General features: G+C 40.3%; 1 protein-coding gene across 1 annotated transcript in view; it reads left to right on the forward strand.

Moving 5' to 3' along the window:
• The first annotated feature begins 2,832 nt into the window (after window positions 1-2,832).
• The window catches only part of hdlbpb (high density lipoprotein binding protein b), an 18,028-nt gene continuing 2,376 nt past the window's right edge, over window positions 2,833-18,484 (forward strand). The window contains exons 1-24 of the mRNA XM_079257787.1: window positions 2,833-2,925; window positions 3,150-3,301; window positions 3,413-3,628; window positions 4,981-5,187; window positions 5,945-6,160; window positions 8,700-8,906; window positions 9,086-9,193; window positions 9,505-9,609; window positions 10,991-11,069; window positions 11,603-11,742; window positions 11,866-11,970; window positions 12,086-12,199; window positions 12,290-12,376; window positions 12,485-12,616; window positions 12,780-12,998; window positions 13,852-14,073; window positions 14,157-14,375; window positions 14,636-14,777; window positions 15,124-15,251; window positions 15,373-15,477; window positions 15,635-15,769; window positions 17,857-18,000; window positions 18,143-18,322; window positions 18,421-18,483. Coding sequence (XP_079113913.1) covers window positions 2,850-2,925; window positions 3,150-3,301; window positions 3,413-3,628; window positions 4,981-5,187; window positions 5,945-6,160; window positions 8,700-8,906; window positions 9,086-9,193; window positions 9,505-9,609; window positions 10,991-11,069; window positions 11,603-11,742; window positions 11,866-11,970; window positions 12,086-12,199; window positions 12,290-12,376; window positions 12,485-12,616; window positions 12,780-12,998; window positions 13,852-14,073; window positions 14,157-14,375; window positions 14,636-14,777; window positions 15,124-15,251; window positions 15,373-15,477; window positions 15,635-15,769; window positions 17,857-18,000; window positions 18,143-18,322; window positions 18,421-18,483 — 3,501 coding nt within the window. The 5' untranslated portion in view covers window positions 2,833-2,849. The remainder of the gene's footprint in view (window positions 2,926-3,149; window positions 3,302-3,412; window positions 3,629-4,980; window positions 5,188-5,944; window positions 6,161-8,699; window positions 8,907-9,085; window positions 9,194-9,504; window positions 9,610-10,990; window positions 11,070-11,602; window positions 11,743-11,865; window positions 11,971-12,085; window positions 12,200-12,289; window positions 12,377-12,484; window positions 12,617-12,779; window positions 12,999-13,851; window positions 14,074-14,156; window positions 14,376-14,635; window positions 14,778-15,123; window positions 15,252-15,372; window positions 15,478-15,634; window positions 15,770-17,856; window positions 18,001-18,142; window positions 18,323-18,420; window position 18,484) is intronic.

Raw genomic sequence — 18,484 nt, forward strand, 5'->3', positions numbered from 1 at the left:
CACAATGGACATGCCTAAACTGGTCACACAAACTACACAATAGACTATTGGGTGAAGAAGACCTGTTCTGATGAATCATGTTTTCTTTCATGTTATGATGACTTTTGTGATCTTGGCTGCAAAATCCTGGGATAGAGGTGGAAAAGCTGGATGTGCACATATTAAAGGAGGCACGCCGTAGTCAGTGGGATGTAGTGTTCTACTAGGAAAACAGAACTTGTTAAGAGATGTTTTAGAAACATGAAAACGAGTGTTTCAGACCAATTCAGTATCAGTGGTTTATGCTTCGATAACAAAGATTTGCAAAATATCCCCTGAGCAACTTGCAAGAGCTGAAGGATCTACTGCGAATGTAACAAAATAACTTTTCTTCAACTCTTTTTCTGGTTGTTGTTCGTCAAATGTAATAAACCCATTGTGAAACCAAATGTGGTTTAACTTACAGTATCCCCTAAAGTACAAAAGACCTTAAAAAATGTTAGATTGGTTGGAAAACATTTGGTTAAAATATGTTTTATTGATATACAACATCATGAGGGGATGCAAAAATGCACAGTTTGAGAGGAATTATGCAAATAAACATGCAGTTTGTTAGACAGTCTTAAAAAATAAAGTTATCCTGTTATCCTGTCATCACTTCTGCAGTGAGACATTTCCATTACAGCTGTGGATAGGTCTAAACCGTAAGTCAATATTATCTCAAACTAGTGAATTTTGGTTGAGATTTCCATGACAGTGCTGATAGTATGACACCATTTTTCTCCCAAAGGTTTTCAGCTTGCAGTTTCATTTGAGGGAATTTTCTTTTTACCTGTACATCAAAGTTAATTCCTTTCAAATGGGAAGTTTTTTCTTTTCTAAAACTCTGCAATGCAAGCCTGAAACCTGCAACCGTTTCTAGACATATGATGCACACACTGGAGTTGGACGTATGTAATTAAGTTGGATTGTCAGTTGAGGAACAGCGGGGTCTCAGTCACAGAAACAAGAGGCACAAAGAAAATTACTCTTTGTATAGGAAGGTATTTTCGGTCTCCTGAGTCAGAGTGTGACTCAGACAGGTGATAATAAGTGAAAGCCTTCAAAACTATACCTAACTGTATTTTAAGTTTTTCGCAACTGCCCAATTTATCTGTCTTTCTCCCAAACCATACCTGAGAGTTTTGGTTTCTTACTTGGTTTAAACAGTGTTTTCAGTAGCATAAAAGAAGTATTCTCTCTCACCTGCCTTGTGAAGCTGTAAAGTCAATTTATGAATGAGAAATGAATTAATTTTACTACAGATACTATTTTAACATTTCTTGACATATTTTTCTGTCAGTGAAGCTGACTTGCACACATGCTGTTTTTTTTTTGTTTTTTTTTAATATATATCTGCTACATTTTCAGGTATATTTGTGCTTTTGGAAGGCAATGCACAAACTAGTTAGGTTTTCTGTTGCAGTGCAGTACTTTTTTAGACCCCCCCCCCCCTCAGATTTGTTGGACTATGTATTTGTATAATCACAGAGGAGGGGTGACTGTCAGCGAGCTTGTGAGGAAGGAGGGTGGAAGTGAATCACATCCAGACAGAAGAAGGTGCAGTGCAGTGTGGGTGTTTATAGTATTAACCCAGCCTCTGTGCAGAAGAGCTATTTGATTTACAGTGTTCACTTTCAGTCTTTATTTTTCTCCCATGCACCCAGGAGCTGAAAAACAGACTCACACTGAAGCGCCTACGGTAGCCGCTAACTGGACGGACTCTCTGGCAATTGACCTTTTGCAGGTAAGCTTTGGGCTTCTTTTGTGTTGTGCAGGTAAACACTTATGTTTGGTTCCAATACTGTGTACCTTTTTTTTTTTTTTTTTACTTTCCACAAAGGTTTTTAGATGCATCTTTAGTTTTTTTGGTGAAGGTACATTTTCTTGGCTTTTAGCGAGCATTGAATAATGTCTGCTACCTGCATGAATTTATATTACAAATGTTTTCTAAAAGCTCATTGAAAACACGCTGATATTTCAGGGGAATTATTTTTACTGGAACATCTCAGTAATGTTGGATAGTAATAGAAAATCACTGTGATGCTTAGCCAGATTTTTCACACAGCTGTAATATAGCTTTGTGAATTTTGTGAATTTGCTTATAAAAAATAACCCAATGTTTCAAAGACATTAAATCAAAATACTGTTTAAAAAAAAAAAAAAAAGCAAATTAGAAATCTTCACTCCAACAAATGATAACATGAAGCCAATTTCCATTTTTTATTCTATTTGGACGTTCTGCTTGCAAATAAATGTATAATATTATGCTTAAATCACAAGACTGCGTCTTCATCTTTCACGTGTAGTCAGTGAGGCACTTTTAGGATCTGCAGGTTCCTTTTTTTTTTTTTAAAGCTCCATCTTTAACCTCCTCGGGGAAAACTTGGTTGACCGACTGTTATGATGTAAGCTGTGATCGTGCATCACAAGAATGTCAGCAGCAGTTGTTTTTAGCTTTGTACACACGCATGGTGTTTGACTTGTGATAACCCTGTCCCCAAGGCTTTGTGGCATGGTGTGTTTGTCTGAGACTTGTAGTGTCTTAATTGGGAGTATCTCAGGTGTAGCTCGCAGCATTGGTGCAACGCTGCGATGCCACAGAGGGAGTGTGGCTCTTTTGGGGCTGGTGATGTGTACAGTACATTCAGGAGAGGAATGAAGTGGCATTGAATTTCTGATGGCTTTTTGCAGATGCTCGGCAAAAAATCTAATAAATATGCACAAACTTTCTTCATTTTTCTCAAGTTTCTACATTTTCATTCTTACTTTTTGCACTCACTTAAGTCCACTTGCTTGTTTCAGTGGAATAGTGGAATAAGTCTTGAACCATGAGCTCAGTGGCAGTGTTGACCCCGGAGAGCTTTGCGGAGCATCGCAGTGGTCTGAAGGACCAGGAGATTACAGGTAAAATCCCTGTATTTTTCTTGAATATAGTTTATGTTTACTCTCATTTCTTCTATGTTTTGTGCCTTAGGCTTAAGGTGCATTAGTTTTTTTCTGTTTATAGTATTCTTTATTTACCTAGTCTTCTTATAGACTAGCTGCCAAACTTGCTTGTTAACATTAAGAATCATCCCCTCTCTATTATGTTTTTAATATTTATTTTCCTCATCTTTTTCCTTGTACAGGTTGTGTCCCAGAGGATGAGGCCTACATCCCCACCTACCTGGAAGCCTTCCCTCCGCTACCGGAGAAAGGGGCCCCAGGGGAGAGGACTGGGGAACCGGTTTTGGCATGGGGGAGCAAGATCAGGCCCATCAAAGCGTCTGTTATCACCCAGGTCAGAAAACCGCTGTAATATAGACATAAGAATTTACCTGCATCAGGATTATTTAAAAACAAAACAAGTCATTTGATGCTTTTTCTTGAAATTTGAACCTTTTCTCTCCAGGTTTTCCATGTGCCCCTAGAGGAACGCCGCTACAAGGACAACAGCCAGTTTGGGGAGGGGGAGGAGGCCAAGGTGTGCCTGGATATCATGCAACGAACGGGAGCGCACATTGAGCTGTCTCTGGCTAAAGACCAGGGCCTCTCCATCATGGTTACTGGCAAACTGGACTCTGTCATGAAGGCTCGCAAGGAAATCGTAGCTCGCCTGCAGACACAGGTAAACTCACTGGGTGGGTTGCTTAATTTTGTTCTGAAATGAAAAACATGTTCAGCTCATTAGCTCTGTACACACTTCCATCGTTTCATTCCTGACCGCACGTCCCTCAGTTCTGTTAGAGCGGATCTTTGTTCTGTAGTTCTCCTCGTACTCTTTAGTCTTTGTTGGTGTTTTCCCATCTTTAATAATAATCTGTCGAACACTTAAGTCTTTTCTGTGTTATTAGCTTTGTCAGGTCACTAGTGATGCTGTGCTTGTTATTGAAAAGTCACTTCAGTGTTCTTGTAGGGGTGCTGCTTTCCACAGAGAAATTGATATAATCTTTCACACGCTCATGTCATGGCAATGATACCATCTCCATGTGGTTCAGAGCATCCTCAGCTTCATAAGGCCAAATTTTTATTTAATTATTGGTTGCTGCAAAACAATGGCTGCTTAGGAGGATCTGGGGCCGAACTTCCTAAAGTTGGCAAGATGGAAAAATAAAAATTGAAAACAGAAACAAGGAAAAAAGAGAAGCAGATGGATGTGTCTGTATAGAATATGTCTTCAGACAAAACACCATTACATTTCTATAAAAAGTCTACAGTAAACATCCTTTTTATTTCTTTATTTAAAATGAAACTTCGAAAGGTAATTTTAGGTTTTACAATTTTTTTTTCTTTAATAGTAATTACAAAGAAAAACGGCACCAGCCAAAGATTTGTATCCTGATTAAACTGCTGAATAAAAGACCAGTTTTCTGCTTACATTGAAACTAAACTCTTTAACTTCCACTTTCAAGCTAAAAATCAAGGATAGAAAAAAACCTTTCGGTGTCTAACTGAGCGTGCATCATTTTGTACGCCGAAGCTAAATAAGAAAAAAGGAACCCAACAATGTAGCAGTGAGAGAAAATTAAAAGCAATGCGGTTGGTTGTGAAAATACTTGAAACCATAGACACTGAAAGATTGTGAGCACATGCTGCATGCGCGCACATGTGTGTGTGTGTGTGTGTGTGTATGTGAGTGACTGAGAACAAAAAAAAAAAAAAAAAAAAACAACTAAAAAATGACCGTCAGCTCCCAGGCGTGGCCTTTCAAGGCTTCAAGAGCAAAACATGCTGATTTCCACTTCAGCTGGCGTGCTGAGGTCAACCTGTTTAGCTGAGCTGCAAAAATACTTTTTTGCCCTCTTTGCACCATCGAATGCTTTTATTTTTGTTCACCAACTTGCATATTTATTGATTTGTAGTTATATTTTCCTCAAAGTGTGACTGAGAAGTACTGAGAATTATATAGATGTAAATAAGGTGCCCTCATCTGCTGTGAGACAATGCAGACATTTAACTTGTTTCCCCTCCATCCCTCAGGCATCAGCTACAGTCGCCATTCCCAAGGAGCATCACCGTTTTGTTATCGGCAAGAATGGTGAGAAGTTGCAAGAGCTGGAGCTGAAAACCGCTACTAAGATTGCTATTCCACGTCCTGACGACCCCAGCGCCAACATCCGTATCACCGGCACCAAAGAGGGCATTGAGAAGGCCCGCCACGAAATCCTTCTGATCTCAGCAGAGCAGGTCAGTTGGGTGTGGGGTTGGTTTCTTAAATCCAATTTCATTTTGCTACTGGGGAACAATTTCTTTCTATTTTGATGTGATATCCTTTATTATTTGCAAAAATCTGAACTAACATGTAGGTAACATGCTGCTCGCGCTGACCAGTTAGAATGAGCAGCTTCAATGGCAACAGATACTTTTAGATGCAGGAAGTTTATGATAATGCAGTAAATATTTCACTGATATATTAATCTGCAACTTTATGTGCTCCCTAGTTTACCAAACTAAGCCAGAAACATTTATTATAATGTGAGCTGTGTTTTTGTAGCTCAACAGACTTTATTACATGGGTGCAGCTTGGAAAACGTCAGCTGTTTGAGTGTTGCATCTGTTTCATTTCAATAAGCTGTCAATTATATTTATTAACCTCATCTCCATCTTACATTATTAAAGTTGCGTTGGCTGAATATGTTAATTAATTTTCATCAAAGGTATGTCTAATCTGAAAAGTTATTCTTGATGAGATTAGCAAAGTTATTCACAGGCTCTAACAGAGGTACAATGACAGGCTTTTAACTTACCGTTTCTTTAGTGTGATATGTTTCATATTTAGTATCATCAATTAGCTTTAAGAGCTTCTATTTAAAACTATTTGTATGTAGAAACTGCCACACAATTTAATGCTGACTTGGTTTGTTGTTGTTGTTGTTTTTCCTCTCTGATCATATTATCATTGGGGAGAAATGTTGTTATATCTGCCTTTCTGTTTGTGCTGCAGGATAAGCGTGCAGTAGAGCGTCTGTCCCTGGAAAAGGCCTTCCACCCTTTTATTGCTGGTGCCCATAACAGGCTGGTGCAAGAGCTAAGCCAGGAAACTGGTGCTCGCATCAGTATACCGCCACCCAGCCTTCCAAAGGATGAGATTGTCATCACCGGGGAGAAGGAGGCGGTTGCTCTCGCTGTGAGCCGCATCCGAACCATCTACGATGATAAGGTAAGCGTTAACCCTTCGGCTTTGTACATAATGCCTGTTGTTCTTTATTTTTTCTATTGTCTTTATTACGTTTTTTTTTTTTCAAAATTCTGCACTATTATTCATCTTTATTTTCATAAGTGCTGAAAATAAAGAGTATGCATAAATAAACAGATAAATCAGAGTCAAGAAATCATGAATTAATCAGACTGAGCCAGAATCATAAACACAATCAATGGCTGTGAGTGAAGTCTACTTACCTAATAATCCTAAATTATCGACTAAAGGTTTGTTTCCATAAACATTTGGGTGTTGTTGTCAGGTGAATAAGTTGCTGTGAACAAGCAGGTGGAGGTTCAGTTTAAAGCTGTAAGGCAGGAAACACATGATTGCAGAGAAAAACGCTGTGGTTGTCTGGCTTCACTGCTTTCACTTTAACCAGTTGTTTTACTATGAAGTCTGGATCCCTTACACTTCTGAAACCATAAAGGTATATCTCAGAAAATTAGAATATTTTGAAAAAAGTTCAATATTTTTCGTCACTCATTTCAGAATATGAAACCCATTTATTATATAGACTCATTACAAATAGAGTGAAACATTTCAACCATTAATTCTGTGAAATTTTGATAATTGTGGCTTAAAGATAATGAAAACCCAAAATGCAGTGTTTTAGAAAATTAGAATATTGTGAAAAACTTTAATCTTGGAAAGTCATGGTGTCACACCCTAATCAACCAATTAACTCAAAACAACTGCGAATGTATGCTGAGCCTTTAAAGCCACAGTCTGGGTCAGATGGCTACACAACAATGGGGAAGACTGCTGACTTGACAGATGTCCATAAGACGATCATTGACCTCCACAAGGAGGGAAAGCCATAAAAGATCCTTTCTAAAGAATCTGGTTGTTGACAGAGTGCTGTATCCAAGCATATTAATGGAAAGTTGAGTGGAAGGAAAAGGTGCACCAGCAAAAGGCAGAACCGCAACCTTGAGAGGATTGTCAAGCAGCATCCATCCAAGAGTTTGGGGAACTTCACAAGGAGTGGATTGAAGCTGGACTCAGCGCATCAAGAGCCGCTACGCACAGACAAATCCTAGACATGGCTACAATGTCCCATTCCTAGTGTCAAGCCACTCCTGAACCAGAGACAATGACAGAAACATCCCACCTGGGTGAAGGAGAAAAAGGACTGGACTGTTTTCTCTGATTAAAGCAAATTTTGCATTTCATTTGGAAATCAAGGTCCCAGAGTCTGGAGGAAGAGTGGAGAGGCACAGAATCCATGTTGTTGGAAGTCCAGTGTGAAGTTTCCACAGTCAGTGATGATTTGGGAGTAATGTCATCTTCTGGTGTTGGTCCACTGTGTTTTCTGAAGTGCACAGTCAACACAGTCATCTACCAGGAAACTTTAGAGCACTTTATGCATCCTTCTGCTGACAAGCTTTATGTAGATGCTGATTTTTTTCCCAGCAGGACTTGGCACCTGCCTACACTGCCAAAGGTACAAAAATCTGCTTCAATGACCATGATGTTACTGTGCTTGATTGGCCAACAAACTCACCTGATCTGAACCCCATGGGGGATCTGTGGGCTATTGTCAAGAGGAAGATGAGAGACACCAGACCCAACAATGTAGATGACCTGAAGGCTGCCAGGGCTTCCATTACGCCTGAGCAGCGCCACACGCTGATCGCTTCCATTGCCACGCCGCATTGATGCAGTAATTCATGCAAAAGGAAGCCCAACCAAGTATTGAGAACATGGAAATGAACATACTTTTCAAAAGCCTGATATTTCTGTTTAAAATATCATTATTTTCATTGATCTTATGTCACATTATAATTTTCTGAGACACTGCATTTTGGGTTTTTATTATCTACAAGCCACAATCACCAGAATTTCAAGAAATGTTTCCCTCTATATGTAAGGAATTTACATAATATATGGGTTTCACATTCTGAAATGAGTGATGAAAAATATTGAACTTTTTCATAATATTATAATTTTCTGAGATGCACCTGTATGTTTGATTAGCATGTTTTTTTTGTTTTTTTTTTGTAAATTAAATATGTTTAATGTGTGGTTAAAAATACTTTTTCTTTCTCCATTTAAGTTTGAAATGATCTAAAAAGGTGGATGGGTTCCACACAGAGAGCAAAATGTTTGTTCACGTGCTGTAGGTGAGACCTATTGATAGGAAAGCTGATGATGAGATGATGCAGAGAGAAAATTTGATTTTGCCAACAGGATGAGAATAGTATTTTAATGCATAATGCACGAGTGGCAGAACCAAATAAAACATCTGTTGTTTTCACACTTTCTTCCACAATCACTTTCTTCTGGATCTTTGCTCACCTCTTGCCTTTAGATTTTATCTTTTCTTTCAACCATCTCTTCTCAATCCAACTTTTATCCACCTCCTTCCTGGTTTCTCTTTCATTTCTCTCTCTCTGTCTCCTTTTGTTTCCTCACAGTTTGTGTTCGCTGCCCTCCCTTAGTCCACCATTCTCAGTGCAACTCATCATTTATAATCATGCCTTTGTTCTTGCTGCAGAAGAGGAAGACCACGACCATCTCGGTGGAAGTGAAGAAATCTCAGCATAAGTACATCATAGGTCCAAAAGGCAACACCCTGCAGGAGATTCTGGAGGCCACTGGGGTGTCGGTGGAGATGCCCCCACTAGACTCCAGCTCAGAAACCATCATCTTGAGAGGGGAGCCTGACAAACTGGGACCTGCACTCACACAAGTCTATGCCAAGGTGAGGAAGAAGATGAGGAGCAGAGAGTAGAAGCAGACTGAGACCCATTCTCACATGATATGCTGTAATCTGATCCATTGATCCAACAATACTAATGAGTCTAACTGGTAATAAATGATGGTTTGGACACGTAAAGTGTGTTAATGGTTTTCACAAAGCCTTTATTTTGTGCCTGTTAGGCTAAGAGTGTGATGGTGGTGGAAGTGAGTGCTCCGGCTTGGCTGCATCGATTCATCATTGGAAAGAAAGGACAGAACATAGGACGGATAACACAGCAGCTACCACGGGTAAGGAGAGATGGGGGAGGGGTTTGATGACCTGAGTTAGGAGTCAGAAATCACAAATAAATCTCACATCTTGCTTCTATAAAGTGACAAAAAGCATTGAGCATGTTGGATTAAGTGTGTCTACAAGTAGAGGTGTGAAGGATCTTGGCATCTTGTAAAATAGGGCACATACAGAGAAAATGACAGAAGGTAGTGGAACTGAAAGCTTCTGCTAAGATGTGTGTAAAAACCTGAGTCATGTGCAGAGTCGACTCTCGATAGAGCAAGAGAGGAGGGTCTTTTAAAAGAGTTGTTTTTGTACATTTGTGCAGGTTCACATAGAGTTTACAGACGGTGAGGAGCGCATCAGTCTGGAGGGGCCGACGGAGGAGGTGGAGCAGGCTCAGGCCCAGATACAAGAGATTATTAAAGACCTGGTGAGCATACACACTTTCTCTGTCACACACCCAAAGTTAAAGCCAAGGACACTTTGACACATACCAAGATATATTGATGGAAATTTCTGCTGTATACGATGGTTATAAAACCTAAATTACATTTTTCTTCACTGTTAAATTACTATAAAATAAAAAAAAAAACTTAAAACAAGGTGTTGGACTTCATAAAATTGTGATTTGTTTGTTGGCATTAAAAAGACCAAGTGGCGAGTTGCTTTAGCCATGGGGTCTGCAACCAGCTTTTCACACCTGACCAGTTTCATACTGGTTTAAACATGAGACGGTGTTTAATTTACAAGTAGTTCATCTTCCTGTTTCGTTAGGGACATTCACATATGGTTCACTGATTCTTTGCTGTGAACCTCTTCGCTCATCTGAGTGGGAATTAACAGATTCTGAAAAAAGCAAAGTGAAGGAACTTAATTAACCCTGAAAGTGCAGCGATAGAAACGACGATTTGTTTAATGTCGTCACAGCATAATGAACACCTGCTTATATTTACTTATTATTCAACGTATTTAATCAGGGCCTGATGTGACATATGCATTTTTCCTGTTTGCATTTGCCTTCCTTTTCATGCAGCGTTTTTCTTTCAAAACACATATAATTATTAAAAATGTGTATTTAAACTAATTTTCTTTATTTGCAATAAAACAAAAAGTTTAACCTCTCAGGTCAGTTTGATTTCTTCTTCATGGACTGGGGCATAAACGTTCTAGGAGTGTTATTTCAGGTAATGCTGGTTTTTAGGGGTGGGAAAATAAAAAAAAGGGATTTTTTGCTTCACAACTTTAAAATGGATTTTTCTGTTAAAAAAATCAATTTTTTTTTCAGATAGATAAAAATAATCCATTAAGAAATTTTTGTTTTTATTGATTTTTTTACTCGTCTTCTTGATCATTATAGCAGCAGAATGATGATCTGGCTTGTGTGCTGTTTTTTTTATTTTTTATAATTGAAATCAAGAAAAATGACGAGCAAAAAAAAGTATTCTACATTTTTTTGTTTTTAATCTACAGAAATCTGCCTTATTGAAGAATTGTGGGAATCGCAATTGAAATCGAATCAGCACCCAAAAAATTGGAATCAAATCAGGACAAAAGCAAATCGTCACAGCCCTACTGGTTTTTGGATGCTTTTAGTACGGTCATACTGAGGAGTTACATGCAGACCTATGGTGAACAATTACTACAACATGACAATTTGCATTACATAGTATTTCATATTTCACATTTTTTTTTAGGTAGTTCAATGATTTTGCCTAATTTTCTGGGAGATCTTGAAGTTCAGATTTGTTATGTTGCTTGGGACCGTTTTTAAACATGATAAATCTTTAATCTATTACTGCCTCTGTGCCCAGCTGGTGAGAATGGACTACACTGAAGTCATCATAGATCAGCGTTTCCACAGACACCTCATTGGGAAAAATGGAGCCAACAGTGAGTAGATGTGTGTTCTGCTCATTGCATCTGAAAAAAGCTTCCTCATGCTGCTTATCAGTTCAAATACTTTAAAAGTGCCTTATGATGAAGTAGCAAATTGAAGCATTTTGTGACCCTTCAAATGAGAAAATGTGTCCTCTACCTGTTATATCATACATTGAAACAGAGCCATACATCCCATGAATGTTTTACAAGAAATTCCCTAAGCATTGGACAAAGATAATAAAAACAAGTAGTGACTTGTGTGCCTTCAGACAGTAATATCTAATATCTCTTTATCTTTATCTGCTGTGTTTCTGTACTAGTTTTCAGTTATTTTAATTCCTTTCATTTAATACATAAATGTCACAAATTATTAGTTTGAGTTTTTATGAATTTTGTAATTCCACAAACATTTTAAAACTATTTTTCCTCTATGCTGCCTAATTAGTGCCTGATTTCTTCATAACTGATGGTTACCACGGCCAGACAGATGTGCAGAAGCATGTTTTTTTCACCTGATCTTCCACAACATCTTTCTTTTCTTGCAGTCAATCGTATCAAGGAACAGTACAAAGTGTCAGTCAGGATCCCACAGGACTCGGAGAGGAGCAGCCTGGTTCGGATCGAAGGAGACCCTAAAGGAGTGCAGCTGGCACGCAAAGAGCTCATTGAGATGGTCCAGAGAATGGTGGGAATGAAGTCAAATTTAGCTTTTTTAATTTGTTTGTCAAATTGTACAAATTTAAATAAACGAGAAGGAGACCAAAAGGGGAGCTTTGTTGCTTATGGTTTATTTTTTCCACATTTCCAGGAAAACGAGCGCACCAAAGACTTGATCGTAGAGCAGAAATTTCATCGGACAATCATTGGACAGAAGGGAGAAAAGATCAAGGAAGTGCGGGACAAATTTCCCGAGGTGAGATTTCTCTTTGACCCAGCAGATTATTTCATTGCTTTGCCATTATAGTAAATTCATTCCTTTCCATTCAGACCCAATTTCTTTTAACCAGCTTTGTCTCATTGAATTTTAGGTCATTATCAATTTTCCCGACCCGTCACAGAAGAGCGACATCGTCCAGCTGAGAGGGCCGAAGAACGAGGTGGAAAAATGTGCCAAGTTCCTGCAGAAAATCATAGCAGACCTGGTATGATCCAATGTTTCCCGCCTTGGCCACTTGATCCAGAGTTTCTCTTGTCTGCGGTCAACTTCACAGCAACTTTCTCTCTTTTTGTAGATTGAGAATAGCTTCTCGCTCTCTGTTCCCATCTTCAAGCAGTTTCATAAGAACATAATTGGAAAGGGTGGCGCCAACATCAAAAAGGTGAGACTTTAAAAGAAAAAAGTGAGGAAAATAACAATGATATAGATCAGACTTATTATATCAATGTTGTGTCAGAGACAGAAAAAAATAGCAGTTTATGCTCCCCAGATCCGTGAGGAGACCAACACCAAGATCGACCTGCCAACAGAGAACAGTAACTCTGAGATGATCATTATCACAGGCAAGAAGAGCAACTGTGAGGCTGCCAGAGATCGAATACTTGCTATCCAGAGAGAACTGGTGAGACACTGAACACACCGTGGCTTTCTTTGAAACACTAGGAATCACCTTGTTGTTGAATTGTGCTTTACAAATAAACTTGCATTGCCTTTCTTAGTTATTGCTGCTTGCAAATCTTTACATTTAACTCAAATCTCAAATCTTGTCTGCATCATCTCTTCAGGCCAACATTAAGGAGACAGAAGTCACCATACCAGCCAGGCTACACAACTCTCTGATTGGCTCTAAAGGCTGCCTCGTGCGCTCCATCATGGAAGACTGCGGTGGTGTGCACATCCATTTCCCCTCGGAGGGCTCTGGTTCAGACAAGGTCACCATCAGAGGGCCTGCTGGGGAAGTGGAGAAAGCCAAGAAACAGCTGCTGCAGCTGGCTGAGGAGAAGGTTGGTGGAAGTGGGAGGGAGAAGTTCAAAGAATGTTTACTGGGGATGGACCAAGCGGCAACCTCCGGCAGTTAAAAGTGAAGCCTATGCAGAAGTGCATAAAACTGCAGTTCCCCCTTCATCCACTAGGGGCTGGATGCAAAAGAGAGCAAATCCCCTATAGACTCCCATGTTAAAAAGGCCAACTTCACGGCAGAAATAAACATGTTTACAGCTTGGTTCAAAAATCCATTTTTGGTTTAATAGGTCAGGTTTACCTTCATGACAACTGTGGGGGGAGGGAAGTTTTTTCTAACTCGCCCGTTTTAAAATAATTTAATCTCGAAGTTCGGCATATTTAGAGGCGTGTCCTTTTGATTGACAGGTACCGATCTCCCGCTTCATGTAAGAAGAATGTAGAACAACTGCGGTTTTTAGCCGGTTAACAACGTGACTTAGCTTTAGCTCGCTTAACTCCGTTAGCTGGTTAGCTCCTGTTATCTCAGGGTTAGCTCTGTTAGCTCTTAGCTACAGAAAGCTCAGAGTTCGCTCGATGTCAATCTTCCACCATGATGCTAACAGCCCCCCTCTCAGTTCCACCTCTTTGTCCAAATATGTATTTTCCGTGTGAAATGCGTGCATGCCCCTGCCAAGATGGCGATGGTAGGAACTGCCCACCGAGCTTCAATCCAGCTCTTCAGAAACCTATGGGTGACGTCACGGAGGCTACGTCCATCTTTTATATACAGTCTAGGGGATGGACTCAAAGACTTAAAGTTGCTGAGAATTGAGCAGCTAACACATCCCCTTCTTGTCCTCTTCTTTTTTTTTTTTTTTCTTTTTTTTTAAAAATCATTCCTTCCTGCCATTTTAGCAAGTCAACAACTTCACTGCTGAGCTGCAGGCAAAACCGGAGTACCATAAGTTTTTGATCGGACGAGGTGGGGCCAACATAAGGCGCGTGCGAGACAGGACGGGGGCCCGGATCATCTTCCCATCACCTGACGACACAGAACAGGAGCTGATCACCATCGTAGGGAAAGAGGAAGCTGTTCGTCAGGCCCAGAAAGAACTGGAAAGCTTGGTCAAAAACCTGGTAACTATCTGCTCTCCAGACAGGAACTTCAGTGATGTGAAGGTTGCCTAAAAGTTACTCTGATCTTGCCATGTCTCCTCCAGGATGATGTGGTGGAGGACAGCATGGAAGTAGATGTTCGCCACCACCGCCACTTTGTATGTCGGAGAGGTCAGGTGCTGCGGGAGCTGGCGGAGGAGTACGGCGGCGTGGCCGTGAGCTTCCCTCGTACTGGAGCCAACAGCCAGAAGGTTACTCTTAAGGGAGCGAAGGATTGTGTTGAGGCGGCAAAGAAACGCATTCAGGAGATTATAGAGGACCTGGTAAGACAAGAAAAAGGTCTTTGTTCTTAAAGATGGAAGACCTCCTTTATAGATCAATATCTATGATCAGGCTAAAGCTAAATTGAAGTGAGGGGGAAAAAAGCAGCAAAATGTAAACATCAGACAAAAACAGCTCATTTCTAATAAAAAGCAGCGTGAGGGAACCAGCAATTTTGGCTCTTGTTGACTTTACAGTCTGACATGATGCCAGTAATCTTCCTCAACAGCATTTCTGTTTTTCTTCTTCCTTACTCAAACAGGAGTCCCAGGTGAGCGTGGAGGTCGCCATCCCTCAGCGTTACCACCGTGCCATCATGGGGCCTAAAGGCTGCCGCATCCAGCACATCACCAGGGAGCACGAGGTCCAAATTAAGTTCCCAGAGAGAGATGACAGCGCTGCAGGTTAGAAACAAAACAAGATCAAGATGCGTACCTGCAGCTGGAACACGACTGCGGCTGAAAATAATACTGATGCAGTTTATTTTGAAATCACTTAACTCAGATCTTTCCAAAGTTTAACTTTCCACCAGCAGATTTAACATGTTAATTTAATCCTGTCTCTGAAAAATATGCAGGTTTTTTTCTGGGATTGTGTTAAAAGACAAAGCAATCTTTCATTCATTTTCCATATAACTTAGTCCAGTTCAGGGTTGTGGAGAAGTTGGAGTGTATCCTGACCGAGGCGCACCCTGGAAAGCTTCGCAGAAATACAATCATTGCTTATTTATTTTCTGTGATAAACTTGCAGGTCAGGAGGCTTCGCTACAGGAGAATGGTGAGGTCAGTCCAGAAGCAGAGTTTTTCCCCCGCAAGTGTGACATTATCACCATCTCTGGACGTGCAGAGAAGTGTGAACTGGCAAAAGCAGCCCTGCTGGTATGGATAGTTTCAGTTCACTTTGAAGCTTGATGCTTTCTGACATTTAGTAAAACTTCTGAATGCACACTCTTCTGTCTCCTGTTATGTTTCTCATCCCTGCGACTTGCTCCACCTGCAGGCGTTGGTGCCCATTACAGAGGATGTTGAAGTATCCTATGAGCTGCACCGCTACATCATTGGTCAGAAGGGCAGTGGAATCAGGAAGATGATGGAAGAATACGAGGTTAGCTGACACTGTGGTGCTTTCATCAACTCTGCTCCTCAAGTGTTTTTGCATCAGCTGTCTAATAATCAGCTGTCTTTACTGATACTGCGATTAGTTTTTGTCCATTCTACTGTGAAAAATCGTAAAGTTGATGAGTGTTGGTTTGTCTGTGCAGGTGAACATCTGGGTCCCTCAGCCTGAAAAACAACTGGATGTGATCAAGGTGACGGGGCTGGCAGCTAATGTGGAGCGAGCCAAACAGGGTTTGCTGGAGAGGGTCAAAGAACTTCAAGCTGAGCAGGAAGACAGGGTACAAATACACACTACTTGTTGGACAAAGTCATGCTATCGTCACATCTTCTTATTGGCTCCTTTTGTTTTATTTTGTTTGCATTTTATGCTGCTGAAAAAATTTAGCCTTGTTACACACAATGGCTTTATCAAATGCACATATGTCAGTTATTTAGTAGGGGGCGGAAAATCAAATGAAAATCAGGATTTTTTTTGCTTCACAATTTTTGAAATGGATTTTTTTGTTACTATAAAATTTTTGTCATTTTTAGTGTTTTTATTGATCTTTTTACCTGTCTTATTGGGCATTATAGCAGCAAAATGATGGTTTGGCAACTGTGTTGTTTTTTCCTAACTGCAATCAAGACAAATGATGAGCAAAAAAAAAAAAATTTACCCATTTTTTTTTGTTTTAATCTACAAAAATCAGCAATATCTAAGAATTGTGAGAATCGCAAATTAAATCGAATCAGCACCCAAAAAATCTGTATCGAATCAAATTGTGACACAAGCATATCGTCACAGCCCTATTATTTAGTATAGATATATAAAAAAGAAAAAAAAGATAAAGAAATGTGAATGCACCTCTGAAAGAGAAGAAGCTGACAGAGTAAAATTACATTATTATTGTTTTATTAACTATGTTTACATGAAAAATATTTCATTCATCTGATTGAAATCTGTGCGATCAGATTCCAGCTGACGTGTTTACATGAATGTTAGATAAACATATCTGCTAAAAACTTATCTGTTACAGCAGGGATCCCCAACCCTGGTCTTAAAGGACCGGTGTCCTGCAGGTTTTTCTAGAGTCCCTGCTGCACCACACCTGATTTAAATCAATGTGTTTTTAGCAGACATGCACATGAGTCTGAATCAGGTGTGTTCCAGCAGGAAGACTTGGAAAACCTGCAGGACACCGGTCCTTGAGGACCAGGGTTAAGGATTCCTGTGCTACAGCACACCTCTGTTTTCCTGCCACCTTCTTGAAAGTCTTTCCTGAAACTTATAACATCACTTAAAGGGGTGCTATGATGGTATTTGGAGTTTTCTGAGCTTTCTACAGTGTTTACAGTGTTGAATCCTCATCAGACATGGGAACGACACTGTTTTTTATCAACCTAAACGCATGTTTATGTTTGAGTTCGAGTTCCAGCCCTCTCCTCCGTTCGGTTTCCATGGCGGACGAAAAACACGTTGTTTTAGAGAGTTTTTTCTACTTGGAAATCCTCGGTGATTGGTTACCTTCTACTGGTTAACAAGGGCATGTACAAATACATCAGGCAGGTGGAAAACATCGGATAAAGTTATTTCCAACGATGGCTGGTGAGTTTACCAAAGAGAGACATCCTGCTGCAATTCCTTGCTGTGGGTTGCTGTTTTCCACTTCGTTTCCAGGGTCTGATTCAGGTTCCAACATGTAGGGCTGTATGCTATGTGTTGACATTGTATTTTTTTTAAAATTTTTTTATTGAGTTCATATTAGCCTAATCCTTCTGTTTATGAGACGTTACAATGACGGCGAAAGCAGGTGCGGTGTGTGCTCCCGATGTAGTGCAGTGGTGGGAGGCGGGGCTTAATGCGGAAGAGGCTCAATCCACTCGTTTTGCCCACAGGCTGATCTGACAGCCTACGGAGAGGGTCGGTCTGAAGTAAATAAAGCGATTTGTGACAATAACTCGATCAATCCCAGCCCTTCTGGTCTCAGAAATAAAAATAAAATTAGCCTGAAATGCACATAATAGTTCCACTTAAATCTCACATGGTTGAAGCATGCACAGCAACCGTCATAATGAGTGTATACATGGTTGTTTTCTTTTGCAGCTCAGATCATGAAAAGATTTAAACCCTTTTCTGATCAGATTGAAAATTCTTGAGGGCTGATCAGATGAAATGAGGTGTTTACATGCATTTTTATTATGGTTGGACATTTGATTGGATAAAAAGTGAGCCATAAATGCAGCCATTGAGTCAGTTGCAGTTATTTTGAGCAGCAGGCAGATTAACTAGCGTTTCACTGGATTATGTCACCAACTCTCAGAATACTTTTCCTCATGCTTTTCCATGCAACACATGACATGAAATGTGATTTGTTTCTCTCGTCAGGCCCTGCGCAGTTTTAAAGTTACCATGTCTGTAGATCCCAAGTTTCATCCCAAGATTATTGGCCGCAAAGGGGCAGTCATCTCTCAGATCAGAAAAGACCATGATGTAAGCATCCAGTTCCCCGACAAAGGAGACGAGCAGCAGGTACGTGACTTTTTCAGATACCTTGTCTTTTATTTAATCAGAAAATCAAGTTTGTATCTTGCTTGTTTTGTCTCTAATAGATTTTATGTGCCTGGTGTTTACATTTCACCTTATATTTCCATCCCCCACCACCTCTTTTAAGGATCTGATCGTGATCTCGGGGTACGAGCGTAATGTGGAGGAGGCACGTCAAGCCATCCAGCAGCTGGTTGCTGAGTTGCAGGAGATGGTGAGTCAAGATGTCCATCTAGACCCGAGAACCCACGCTCGCATTATTGGTGCCCGCGGCAAAGCCATTCGGAAGCTGATGGAGGAGTTCAAGGTTAGAGATGATCTGGATCATAATTCATGTGTTCTGCATGAGAAAATATACAGCAGGTTTGCTCTTTACTCATGTCAATCTGGCCTCTGGTTCTGCAGGTGGATATCCGGTTCCCTCAACCGGGCTCCGACGAGCCTGACAAAGTGACAGTAATGGGCCATC

Source organism: Telmatherina bonti, assembly GCF_933228915.1.
Source record: "Telmatherina bonti genome assembly, chromosome: 18".
Lineage (NCBI taxonomy): Eukaryota > Metazoa > Chordata > Actinopteri > Atheriniformes > Telmatherinidae > Telmatherina > Telmatherina bonti.